This window comes from Bison bison, unplaced genomic scaffold (assembly GCF_000754665.1).
Source record: "Bison bison bison isolate TAMUID 2011002044 unplaced genomic scaffold, Bison_UMD1.0 scf7180017864146, whole genome shotgun sequence".
NCBI lineage: Eukaryota > Metazoa > Chordata > Mammalia > Artiodactyla > Bovidae > Bison > Bison bison.
In genome coordinates, this window is record NW_011494718.1 from 5,765,615 (window position 1) to 5,779,400 (window position 13,786).

General features: G+C 40.5%; 1 protein-coding gene across 6 annotated transcripts in view; it reads left to right on the plus strand.

The window, feature by feature from the left end:
* Nucleotides 1–13,786, plus strand: part of SH3D19 (SH3 domain containing 19) — a 110,092-nt gene that overhangs the window by 72,940 nt on the left and 23,366 nt on the right. For all 6 annotated transcript variants that reach the window (XR_825339.1, XM_010840756.1, XM_010840753.1 and 3 more), the window contains 3 exons: nucleotides 4,517–4,632; nucleotides 11,336–11,397; nucleotides 12,278–12,542. Coding sequence is in view for 5 of the 6 variants with exons in the window: in XM_010840756.1 (XP_010839058.1) it covers nucleotides 4,517–4,632; nucleotides 11,336–11,397; nucleotides 12,278–12,542 (443 nt within the window). In the remaining variant the exon portion in view is untranslated. The remainder of the gene's footprint in view (nucleotides 1–4,516; nucleotides 4,633–11,335; nucleotides 11,398–12,277; nucleotides 12,543–13,786) is intronic.

Below are 13,786 nucleotides of genomic sequence, written 5' to 3' on the forward strand. Positions count from 1 at the left end.
ATTTGGAACCAGTCTGTTGTTCCATGTCCAGTTCTAACTGTTGCTTCTTGACCTGCATACAGATTTCTCAGGAGGCAGGTCAGGTGGTCTGGTATTCCCATCTCTTTCAGAATTTTCCACAGTTTGTTTTTTGATCCACACAGTCAAAGGCTTTGGCATAGTCAATAAAACAAAAGTAGATGTTTTTCTGGAACTCTTTTGCTTTTTTGATGACCCAGCAGATGTTAGCCATTTGAACTCTGGTTCCTCTGCCTTTTCTAAATCCAGCTTGAACATCTGGAAGTCCATGATTCATGTACTGTTGAAGATTCGTAGGAAGTTATATAGTAGTTTTAGACTAAAGAACTGGTAATGTGTTTCTTTTGACAGCATGATATAACTCACGGATATAGCCCACGTGACAGCTCATTGGATTGTCTGCTTGCTTGCTGTTACCTTATTATAAAGTGTTTGGGATTTTAATAAGCCTTGTGAGATATAATGATAATAAATATTGTCCAAAGTTCATGTGGCTTCAAGGAATACAACTTGTACATTGAAATGTATTCTCCTGTTGTGTCAGGGTCCCCAAAACCCCCATGTTTGGTGATTTGCTAGGAGGACTCACAGAACTTAGCATACTGTGATTTACCAGAAGGCAAAATCTGCAGAGGGAAAAGGTGCATGGGGCAAAGTCTGGAAGAAACCAGGCACAAGCCTCTGGGAGTCCTCTCCTAGTTGGGTTGCACAGGATGTTCCTCAGTCTCCTCAGTTGTGAAATGTCAATCAAGGAAGCTCATTAGAGACTCAGTACCCAGGGGTTTTGTTGGGGGCTGTTTGCATGGGCACCTGTAGAAATTCTGTTATGTACCAAAATTCCAGATTCCCAGAAGGGAAACAGGTGCTCAGCATAAACCGTATTCTTTTATCTGTTCTGGAAATGGTGGGAACCTTCCCCAAATCCAACTTTCTAGGCCATCAAGGGCCACGCTTGTAACTCAGTCCTGAGGTGCTTATTCTTTTCTATATGCTGGTAAATTGGGTCAGCAGTCCTGAAATCCTGAAAAAGACATATTGGAGGAGTACCTTTATTTATTCTCCTGACAAAGCTCCAGGAGCTGTTAGAAAGCTGAGTTCTGTACTGCTGTATGTAAGAGAACGGAAGGGCTAGTTTCTAGAGAATTATTTCTATTTGTATAAAAACTAGTTCCCCAGGGACTTTCCTGGTGGCCCAGGGGTTAAGACTCTGTGCTACCGCTTCAAGGGACACTGATTTGATCCCTGGTAGGGGAACTAAGATCTTATATGCCACAAGGCATAGCCAAAAAAACACAGTCCCCTCAAATTTTATTACTACAATTAGTAAGCAATGCATATATGCCGTGGAGGAAAAAAAAATAAGACTTGGTGTCCAAAAAACTTTGAATGGATAAGAAAAGAAACAAACAGCTTTGTGGTGCAAAACTCCTTCCTCTGAACCTGTCAGCTTCTTCCCCTGGAGACCTGTTTCTTCTGACTAAGATGTCCTTTCCCCAGATATCTGCATAGCTTCCTTCTTCACTGTTCTTTCAGGTCATTGCTCAAATGGCACTTTTCTCATTGAGTCCTCCGCTGACCACGTTATTTGAAATCGAAAATCTCCACCTCCCCCACGTACCCACATCAGATAATTACTACGTCCCTTACTTCCAGTAAGCTATCTCCTCTCTACTTTCTGTTCAGTTCAGTTCAGTTCAGTCACTCAGCTGTGTCCGATTCTTCGCGACCCCATGAATTGCAGCACGCCAGGCCTCCCTGTCCATCACCAACTCCCGGAGTTCACTCAGACTCACATCCATCGAGTCGGTGATGCCATCCAGCCATCTCATTCTCTGTCGTCCCCTTCTCCTCCTGCCCCCAATCCCTCCCAGCATCAGAGTCTTTTCCAATGAGTCAACTCTTCACATGAGGTGGCCAAAGTACTGGAGTTTCAGCTTTAGCATCATTCCTTCCAAAGAAATCCCAGGGCTGATCTCCTTTAGAATGGACTGGTTGGATCTCCTTGCAGTCCAAGGGACTCTCAAGAGTCTTCTCCAACACCACAGTTCATGTTCTTACTACTTTGTACCCTTCGGGTTTTTGTCACGACAATGTATCCTAAGTGATTCATTATTTCTGTGTAAGAATAAGGAAACTACAACACAGAGAGAGTCTTCAAGATGACAACTGAGTTGGACGGTCTCTGTACGGCAGCCCTGCCTCTCACCAAGAAGGCTTGCCTGTCTCTGTATCATCGATTTCCTAGTAGCTGGCCTAGGTACTTTCCTCCTTTGTGAGTGTTTCCCTGTCTGTGAATAAAACAGGAACTCATCCTCTTGTTGGAAGTTTTTCATGTGAAATGGAAGCAGACAGTGTTCATTTGAATGAGAAAGATTCCCATCTCCTTTAAATGCCTTAACCAGTAAAAGGTGGCTTCAGCCTCCTTTAGTGTGTTACCATCATCCTCTCTCCAAGTATTTTGCACACAGCTTTTACTTAGCTATCACAAATTAAGCCTGGTCATCTTTGTTTTCTTCTTTTTATACTAAGTTGGTACACTATCTCTGGGTTAAGGATATAATTTGGATGTAAAGATATTGCTTGTCAAATGAGAGCAATTAAGCCCATTAATCTGGAGCTGATGAATTGGAAAGCACATTTAATTATTTGGATCGGGGGAGGGTTGGACACACCACCTATTAGGAAGCAGCAAGGCTTATTACAATGAGAATAGACTTTTGGGTTCAAAGCTGTGGTCTGACTGTTACTAGCATCAACACCTGGATGTTTTTGTTGTTCAGTTGCTATGTCCATCTCTTTGCTACCTCATGGATTGCAGCACGCCGGACTTTCCTGTCCTTCACCATCTCCCGCAGTTTGCTCTAACACTTGTCCATTGAGCCAATGATGCATACAACTGTCTCATCCTCTGTCATCCCCTTTTCCTATTGCCTTCCATCTTTCCCAACATCAGGGTCTTTTCCAATGAGTTAACTCTTTGCATCAGGTGGCCAAATATTGGAGCTTCAGCATCAGTACTTCCATTGAATATTCAAGTTTGGTTTCCTTTAGGATTGACTGGTTTGATCTCCTTGCTGTCCAAAGGACTCTCAAGAGTCTTCTCCAGCACCACAATTCAAAAACATCAATTCTTCGGTGCTCAGTCTTCTTTATGGTCCAACTCTCACATCCATATATGACTACTGGAAAAACCATAGCTTTGACTATACAGACCTTTGTCAGCAAAGTGATGCTTCTGCTTTTTAATACACTGTCTAGCTTTGTCATAGCTTTTCTTCCAAGGAGCAGCTGTCTTTTAATTTTATGGCTGCAGTCACCATCCATAGTGATTTTGGATTCCAAGAAAATAAAATCTGTCATTGTTTCCATTTTTTCTCCATCTATTTGCCATGAAGTAATGGGACCAGAAGCCGTGATGTTAGTGTTTTGAATGTTGAGTTTTAAACCAGTTTTTTCACTCTCCTTTTCCCCTTTCATCAAGAGGCTCTTTAGCTTCTCTTTACTTTCTGCCCTTAGAGTGATACCATCTCTATACCTGAGGTTGTTGATATTTCTCCTGGTAATCTTGATTCCAGCTTGTGATTCATCTAGCCCAGCATTTCACATGATGTACCCTGCATGTAAGTTAAATAAGCAGGGTGACAATATACAGCTTTGACGTACTCCTTTCCCAATTTGGAACCAGTCCGTCGTTACATGTCCGGTTCTAACTGTTGCTTCTTGTCCTGCATACCGGTTTCACAGGTGGTCTGGTATTCCCATCTCTTTAAGAATTTTCCACAGTTTGTTGTGATCCACATAGTCAAAGGCTTTAGCATAATCGATGAAGCAGAAGTAGATTTTTTCTGGAATTTCCTTGCTCTTTTCTATGATCCAGTGGATATTGGAAATTCAGCTTGTACATGTGGAAGTTCTCTGTTCATGTACTGTTGAAGCAAGACCTGGGTAGTTCATTTGTTTTCTTCTCAGCTTCAGTCTCTTCATCTGTCAAATGGATGCAATGCTATCTAGCATAGTGCTGTCTAATATGGTAGCCAATAACCACATGTGGCTACTGAGAACTTACAGTGTGTTCCATGCAACTGCAGGACTGAACTGTTTATTTAATTTTAATTAAGATTGAAGTTCGAACTGCCATAGTGGCTACTAGCTAGTGTGGGCTCAGCAGATCTAGCACTTAGATAGATGTTGGTTAGAGAAATGCATATGGATAAAGTGCCTTAACCTAATGCCTGGCCCATAGAAGGTTCCAACAAATGCTGGCTCACTGTTGTAATTGTTTAGTATCATTTTTACTCTTGATGAAACATTGGGTAAAACTGACTGATGGCTGCTAACCCATCGATTTTCTGAGATTTGTCAGGAAATCTTTCTCATTGCTTAGCTGTCTATTCTTTTTGTGTATGGACATTTTCTTAAGGAAGCGAGCTGCAGTCTTTCCATCCTGTGAAACCCTTGAAGACTAGAAATTACTGATTAATTATTGTTATTTTTCCAGGTTTACATGAAGAGGATCCACAGAGCCCACCTCCTCTCCCTACTGAAAAACCTATCGGAAACACCTTCAGCACAGTATCTGGAAAGCTTGGTAATGCTGACAGAACTAGAAACTTGGTAAGTGGTCATTATAGGTTGTCCTAAGCTACACACTAATTTTAAGTACTCAGCTGATGTCTAAATTATTTTACTGTTGGTCAGATAAAACCTTTATTACAAACCATTTTCTAAGCTCCATGTACTTATTTAATATTTTAAAAATTCATATAGGATAAAAGACTTAGGCTCATCATAAAATAATTTGCCCTATACCAGTATATTGTCTTTTAAAATTTTTATTATTTTTTACATTTTTGGTTGTACTGGCTCTTTGTTGTGAAAACAGATTTAATTCAGTGATCAGATTATATTTGAAATACTGAATGAATCACATCATTTTAAGGTAATCATGAGCATTTGTTCATCTGAAATTTAGGAGAAAGTTATTTTTTAATTTTAAAAATAGTGCTTTAGCATGTGCTTGTTAACAGATGGTGGTCAAAAGGTTAAATATATACACATTTTTAAAAAAATTACAACTTCAATACCATTATTCCATACTTTTTGAAATTCCTAGGTTATCTTTATAGTTTGTTTCAAAAGAAACCAGTTCTTAAAGTCTTTGAGCCAAATTTTCAGTTCAAATTTCATGATAGTTTTACATTGTGAATTAACTCTGCTTATTATACATGCAAACTGATCTAATCATCTAGTGAAGAGAAATTTCTTTGATGGATCCATTAAATTGAATTAGCCAATATCAAGTTAATGAGAGTTTCCTGTAGGCTGGATTAAAATTTAGTGATCACTTGCATTTCAAAGTACTTGGTAATAAATTTTTATTAAAACTGGGCCAAGAAAACCCAAAAGAGGATGCTAGAGCTCCTGCCATAGAGTTGTTGAATGAGGGAAATCCCATACTTCCATGGAGAAAAAGTTACTTGAGAAGGTTACTGAAGGGTAGTAGAATGGAGCGAGACGATGACGAGTGGATATACTTAGCATTCACTGAGTCGTGGGCCTTATCAACCATAACGCTCTATTAAAATGTTAAGTATTACTCCATTTGGTGTTAAGCAATCCACAGAGCAACTCCAACATAGAAAAAAAAAGAAGAAAGAAAAGGAAGTCAGAATAAACTAAACCATCTGGAGAGGAAACTTTATTCATAACTGTTTATACCTCACGTGACTAGCATGACAGAAATCCCGCCCTGCAGTGTTTACAGAGGGTGGGGAGGGGGAGCTCCGAGCCCCCTGTGCTGTGCGGTAAAGAATGCGTACATAATAGACGCGCTGGGTCTGAAGGAAGAAGAAAGAGAAAGAGATCACAGGTTAAATGATTTGGCTGAAGTCACGCACATAGATTTCCAGGGCCAGAAATTTATGACTGAGAAATTCCTTTTGTTTTAAGAATGACAATTACTGAGTGAATTTTAGACCAGAGGCCAGAAAGCCTTCAGGTGTGGGGAAAGATCTCTGGAAAGAATGTGTCACCAGTGTGATGACCCACGTGGAGAGGGTCTTTGACAGGTAAGTCTCCTGATGAGGCGCAGAACAAAGACCCTCTACTGCTTCTCCTGCCTTAAGAGCCAGGGAATTTTCCGACTCATGACAAGATGGCTGTCCTTGCAAAATCTCAGTCCTCACTTAAACGATAAGGGACTCCAGGGTGAGAAACATCAGGAGGCAGTGGCGCCATTCTGTCACAGGAGCACACTCCTCTGTGGAAATCCAGGGTCTGCCAGCCAGCGCAGGAAGAGAGCTGGGGGACGTGGCCCAGAGGGTCAAGGCGTCTCGGCTGCAGCCCAGGAGCTCTCTGATGAGTTCAGGATGGGAGAAGTGGTATCAGTGCCTGGAGAAAGAAGAGAAGGCACATCTGCAGAGGCTGCTCAGTGATTCTAGCACACAAGAATGCGGTTTTGGAAGAAATGTCTGTCTTTTGAATATACAGCAAGAAAGGGGGGAAGGGGCTGGAATTATTTTTAAGTTGAACATAAGAAACCATCCCAAGGAAGATGAACAAAAAGATGGCATCTGTGGGGCAGTACAAACAGAAACACCAACTTCGCCCAGAACTAAAATGCTTGCCCAACACATCAAAAGTCAAAGTTCAGGGGTGTCAGAGCTAGAGAAAAACTGCACAATGCCAGTACAGAGAAGCTCCCTGCATGTGTGGAATATTGAAGAACAGGAAATCCCTAATCAGTAATCTTCCAAAGACTGTCAGCAGAAGCTGTGCACAAACCCGAACTTGACTCAGATGCTGAGACCGTGGCCCCTGCGGGAACCAAGCCCCTCCTCTCAGTACACGAAGTCTGTGCACTGCAGCAGTGCCTTCTGGAATGTGCCGAACAGCCCTGGAAGATTCGAGTATGCTCCCTTTTTTTCTGATTTATTTTTGCTGATAATTCAAAATTGAGAAATTAGAGAGATATTTAAGATCTCCCGTAAAGATATATAAACCACCCAGAGAAAACTGCAGCTAATATTTGGTAGAAGATTAGGATTGTGTGGTATGTCTTTATTAAAGTACATCATCTATAATTTTCTATGTCAAATTTATACATCTTTTTTTAATCTGCCCTTAATTATTAAGTAATTTTGAAGAAAAGATACAAGAGTTCCTACCTATCAGCTTGAGTGTTTTTCTCTTTGTTTCAGTTTTAAAGGTGGCCAAAGAAGTAAATGAGTTTTTCAGGTATCATAGCAAGATTTGTTGGGAAGCATATAGGCAGTGTATTTATAAGGCATGGATGATGGTTTGTAATATTGCAGGGTTTATGAGCTGGTGACTTGCTTCACTACATTAACTGAACTCATTAGTGAAACCAAGTTTTAAGGGCAAGCTTAATTTGTTTTTTAAAATGGGATTATAAAACATTGAAACATATTCAGATGATCGCAGCTATTAGCAATTAATCATTTGGCATTTAAGGAAAAGATGTAAATATTCAGTGTGAATTACAAATCACAGAAGTGAGTTTTAACTCATTTGTAAGATGAGAAGGGGGAAAAGAGGCCAAATTAGCCCAAAGATTATCAATCTGTAGCTATATCTCCTTTACAGAAAAAAAAAAGGAATGTCATTTTGAAGACCTAGCATTCCCCTCCCCTCAGGTGGTATTGGAAAAATATTATGTCCTGGATGTCAGTGGTCAGGGCTTAGAAAGTAGGAAAGTTGAAAAAAGAGACTCAATTAGAATTAGAAGAATTTAGTGAGGACTTTTCCCTTAAAATAAAGAATAGAAGTCTTGGCATTAAGAGCCTTTAACTTCTCATTCAACAGATGATCTGAAAAAGTTTTCCATGTTTTATATTCATTACCCAGTCCCTGGGCAATAACATGTTCAGAAAACTTATTTAATTAGCACAGTTTGAACCCCTTCTAGAGGAGTCTTCCTGTTGATCTCCACACTTCCAACTTCTCTCATCTACTTTCAGGCCAAACATTCCAACTCTCCCGCTCTTGTTTTTCACACCACGTCCCTTTGCTCTTTCCTCCAAAAATCTTCTCAGCACATCAACCCCTTTGCTCTAGTTGTATAGTTCAGTTCACTTCATTTCAGTTGCTCAGTCGTGTCGACTCTTTGTGACCCTGTGGACTGCAGCACACCAGGTTTCACTGTCCATCACCAACTGCTGATGATGCCATCCAACCATATCATCCTCTGTCATCCCCGTCTCCTCCTGCCTTCAACCTTTCCCAGCATCGGGATCTTTTCAAATGAGTCAGTTCTTCGCATCAGGTGGCCAAAGTATTGAAGTTTCAGCTTTAGCATCAGTTTTTCCAATAAATATTCAGGACTGATTTCCTTTAGGATGGACTGGTTGGATCTCCTTGCAGGGCAAGGGACTCTCAAAAATCTCCTCCAACACCACAATTCAAAAGCATCAATTCTTCAGTGCTCAGCTTTCTTTATACTCCAACTCTCACATCTATACACGACTACTGGAAAAACCATAGTCTTGACTAGATGGACCTTTGTTGGTAAAGTAATGTCTCTGCTTTTTAATATGCGGTCTAGGTTGGCCATAACTTTTCTTCCAAGGAGCAAAGGTCTTTTAATTTCATGGCTGCAGTCACCATTTGCAGTGATATTAGAGCCCCCAAAAATAAAATCTGTCACTGTTTCCATTGTTTCCCCACCTATTTGCCATGAAGTGAGGGGACCAGATGCCATGATCTTCGTTTTCTGAATGTTGAGCTGTAAGCCAATTTTTTCACTCTCCACTTTCACTTTCATCAAGAGGCTCTTTAGTTCTTCTTTGCTTTCTGCCATAAGGGTGGTGTCATCTGCATATCTGAGGTTATTGATATTTCTCCCAGCAATCTTGATTCCAGCTTGTGCTTTATCCAGCCCTTCATTTCTCATGATATACTCTGCACATAAGTTAAATAAGCAGAGTGACAATATACAGCCTTGATGTACTCCTTTCCCGATTTGGAACCAGCTGTTGTTCCATGTCCAGTTCTAACTGTTGTTTCCTGACCTGCATACAGATTTCTCAGGAGGCAGGTCAGGTGGTCTGGTATTCCCATCTCTTTCAGAATTTTCCACAGTTTGTTTGTTGATCCACACAGTCAAAGGCTTTGGCATAGTCAATAAAACAGAAGGAGATGTTTTTCTGGAACTCTTGCTTTTTCGATGATCCAACGGATGTTGGCAATTTGATCTCTGGTTCCTCTGCCTTTTCTAAATCGAGCTTGAACATGTGGAAGTTCACGGTTCATGTACTATTAAAGCCTGGCTTGGAGAATTTTGAGCATTACTTTACTAGCGTGTGAGATGAGTGCAATTGTGCAGTAGTTTGAGCATTCTTTGGCATTGCCTTTCTTTGGGATTGGAATGAAAACTGACCTTTTCCAGTCCCATGGCCACTGCTGAGTTTTCCAAATTTGCTGGCATATTGAGTGCAGCACTTTCACAGCATCATCTTTGAGGATTTGAAATAGCTCAACTGGAATTCTATCACCTCACTAGCTTTGTTCTTCGTGATGCTTCCTAAGGCCTACTTGACTTTACATTCCAGGATGTCTGGCTCTAGGTGAGTGATCACACCATCGTGGTTATCTGGGTTGTAAAGATCTTTTTGTATAGTTCTTCTGTATATTCTTGCCACCTCTTCTTAATATCTTCTGCTTCCTTTAGGTCCATACCATTTCTGTTCTTTATTGTGCTCATCTTTGCATGAAATATTCCCTTGGTATCTCTAATTTTCTTGAAGAAGATATCTAGTCTTTCCCATTCTGTTGTTTTCCTCTATTTCTTTGCATTGATCACTGAAGAAGGCTTTCTTACCTTTCCTTGCTATTCTTTGGAACTCTGCATTCAGATGCTTATATCTTTCCTTTTCTCCTTTGCCTTTTGCTTCTCTTCTTTTCACAGCTATTTGCAAGGCCTCCTCAGACAACCATTTTGCCTTTTGCACTTCTTTTTCTTGGGGATGGTCTTGATCCCTGTCTCCTGTACAATGTCACGAACGTCAGTCCATAGTTCTTTACGCACTCTGTGTATCAGATCTAGGCCCTTGAATCTATTTGTCACTTCCATTGTATAATCGTAAGAGATTTGATTTAGGCCATACCTGAATGGTCTAGTGGTTTTCCCTACTTTCTTCAATTTAAGTCTGAATTTGGCAATAAGGAGTTCATGATCTGAGCCACAGTCAGCTCCCAGTCTTGCTTTTGCTGACTGTATAGAGCTTATTCATCTTTGGCTGCAAAGAATATAATCAGTCTGATTTCATTGTTGACCATCTGGTGATGTCCATGTGTAGAGTCTTCTCTTGTGATGTTGGAAGAGGGTGTTTGCTATGACCAGTACATTCTCTTGGCAGAACTCTATTAGCCTTTGCCCTGCTTCATTCTGTACTCCAAGGCCAAATTTGCCTGTTACCCCAGGTATTTCTCGATTTTCTACTTTGCATTCCAGTCCCCTATAATGAAAAGGACATCATTTTGGGTGTTAGTTCTAGAAGGTCTTGTAAGTCTTCATAGAACCATTCAACTTCAGCTTCTTCAGCATTATTGGTTGGGGCATAGGCTTGTATTACCGTGATATTGAATGGTTTGTCTTGGAAATGAACAGAGATCATTCTGTCGTTTTTGAGATTGCATCCAAGTTCTGCATTTCAGACTCTTCTGTTGACTATGAGGGCTACTCCACTTCTAAGGGATTCCTGTGGTATAAGCTCTCTGCTTTCTCAAGCCTTGTCTGTTCCTACTCACATGCTCTCCTTTCAGGCCACTTCTTAAGTTTCTGTTATGTTCCCACTTCCTTCCAGTTCAAAACACATCACACAATGTGGAAACCAGCCAGTATAAGAGATTTGGCTTTTCTAGGTAAAACAAACTAATCACCACCCCACTTACTGTGTGTTTAAGCTAGGAGCACTGCATATCTTAAGTATTGTCATGGGATAAATAAATGCCATATTTAAAAAGAATTCCCTGCAGTGCCTGCTTAAGTTGGTGCTGTGTAAGCTGTCACGAGCTAAGCATCTTCCTTCCCTCCTTAGAACGTGCTGGCTGTGTCATCACCAGTGCCGTCGGGTGGGCCGTGGTCCACAGCAGCAGACCCCGGCCTCTTCCTCTCTCTCCTCAGTTGCATTGTGACAGGGACAGTGAGGACCGAGACTAGAAGACTCTTTTAATCTCCTTTCTGTAACTCAGCTACATTTCCACTTACAGATCTAGCCAAAAATTTGTCCATAATTCCTCTTGACAAGCTCTTGTTTCAGATTAACCTTAACTAAAAAGCATTCTCTGATTCTTTCAGGAATCTGACATTGCTGGTCAATCAGGAGGTTCTGGGCGAGGACCCCCAAGGTTGCCACCCAGGTAGGTAAGCATGGGAAAACCTCTAAAAAGCCAGTTAAAGAAAATCTAATGACTCCAAGACCAGACCTTTTTCCCCATGTTGTTGGCCTTCTATCTTTTTTCAGAAATAAGTCACAAAGTTCCCCAGGCCACTAGCCCACAGTCTACTTCTGACAGCAGGTTGTAGGCATCTCTGTTTCTTGTTTAGCATAATCTAACCACTCACAGAGCACACACACGAATCTCTGTTGTTGTTGCTCAGTTGCTAAGTTGTGTCCAACTCTTTTTGACCCCATGGACTGCAGCATGCCAGGCCTCCCTGTCCTTCACCATCTCCTGGAGTTTGCTCAAACTCACATCCATTGAGCTGGTATTGCTATCCTATTTTCAGAATTAGCTTTCTATTTTCAGAATTAGCTTTCTTTGTTTTAATCTAAATTAGAGTTTTAATAATGATTCCTAGGACATGAACATTAGAGTTTGTTTTTCCCTTCCTAATAATCTAGAAGACCCCATCACATCTACATGATATCTTATTATAAGCTTTTCATCTCAGGCTTTGGTAGAAAGTGCTTAGTTTTCTGAAACAGTCATGGTGTGTTTAAGAGCAAATGGGGCCTTAGAGAGCTCATGATAGTAAATGCTTGTTTGTCTTGAACTAATGAATCTCTAGTGCAAGATAAGAGGAAGCTGGAACATCATGGCATTTCTTCTAATAATATAATGTTTAATGCAGCAGTCATTTGCTGAAAAATAGCATACCCTGCATGTTTCAGTAAATGGTGTTACATTAGCAGAAAGCTGCGTGCGTGTGTGTGTGTGTGTGTGTGTGTGTAAGAAAGGACAAAGCAGAACTACTATCAATCAAACACTGACTCACAGCTGCCACATTGAATTTCAGGCCTGTAAATGGAAAAGTCATACCAGCTCGACAGCCTCCTCCCAAGGGGGCCCCTGAGAGACCACCTCCCCCTAAACTTCCAGCAACCAGAACATCAAATAAAAAGCTGCCTTTTAATCGGTCTTCTTCTGACATGGATCTTCAGAAAAAACCAAGTAACTTGGCACCTGGACTCTCAAAAGCCAAGAGTCAAGTCTTTAAAAATCAAGATCCAGTACTGCCCCCGCGCCCCAAACCAGGACACCCTCTCTACAGGAAGTACATGGTAAATGTAACTTTTAAAAATGGTTTTGGTCCAGAGGTTTGTCCTAAAGTATATATAAGACCCCTGTTCCTTAGAAAAAGTTGGTGAGACAAATGTGTAATTGCCCCGTGATGCTAGAGTGCTTTCGACAAGTAGGCTGTGATAAACCTAAGTCTTTAAAGCACAGTTTAGGAAAAACTGTGGAAAAGGAAGCAGGGCAGACAGGGATTGCAATGTGCTATCTGGCTTGACCAAACAGAAACTCTGAAAAACCTGACCCAGTAGATTATACTGATGGGAGTATCTGACAGATATTATATTCACATCTCAGTACAGTTTGTATCTTAATACTCTGTGTGCCTTGCCCACAGAGTAAAATTTGAAGTGAAGTGGAAAGAAAGTTCTTATTAAAATGGTTTTTCCCTCATTTTCCACTTTTTAAAATCTGATTATCATGGTCCATTTAAGAGTTACCAGTTAGAAGTTTTCATCAATAATCAAGATAGTTGAGATATTAATTTTGTTCTCTCTGAATGTTTTTCTTCTCCTGTGACCTTAAGCCTTTGTCTTCGGAATTGATGTGTTCTCTCTACTTTGGTCAGGTTAACCTGATGAAATCTAGAGCAAATTAAAATGATAAGAAGCAGGAATGTTGGCACTTTTTAAACAATTGTACAACAGTAGCTCTTAACAAGAACAGCATTTATTCATTTCCTGTTGTTCTACAGTTCCATCATTGAGCTGGAAATTGTTCTCATTTTAAACCATTTAAGATTTTTTTCTCTCTTCTTAAGGGAATGATATAGACAGAAAAGAAGGAGGTAGGATATTCATATATATTCATATTTATTTAAACTGATAAAATTTTAATTGGGATAGGGTTACTTAATAAAAGCAGCAGCTGATGTGTTGAGTACTCATGAGTCAGGCATTGTTTGAAGCACTGCCTAGATCTGATAGATAGAGTGCCCGATGAACTATAGAATGAGGTTCATGACATTGTACAGGAGACAGGGATCAAGACCATCCCCATGGAAAAGAAATGCAAAAAAGCAAAATGGCTGTCTGGGGAGGCCTTACAAATAGCTGTGAAAAGAAGAGAAGTGAAAAGCAAAGGAGAAAAGGAAAGATATAAACATCTGAATGCAGAGTTCCAAAGAATAGCAAGAAGAGATAAGAAAGCCTTCTTCAGCGATCAATGCAAAGAAATAGAGGAAAACAACAGAATGGGAAAGACTAGAAATCTCTTCAAGAAAATCAGAGAT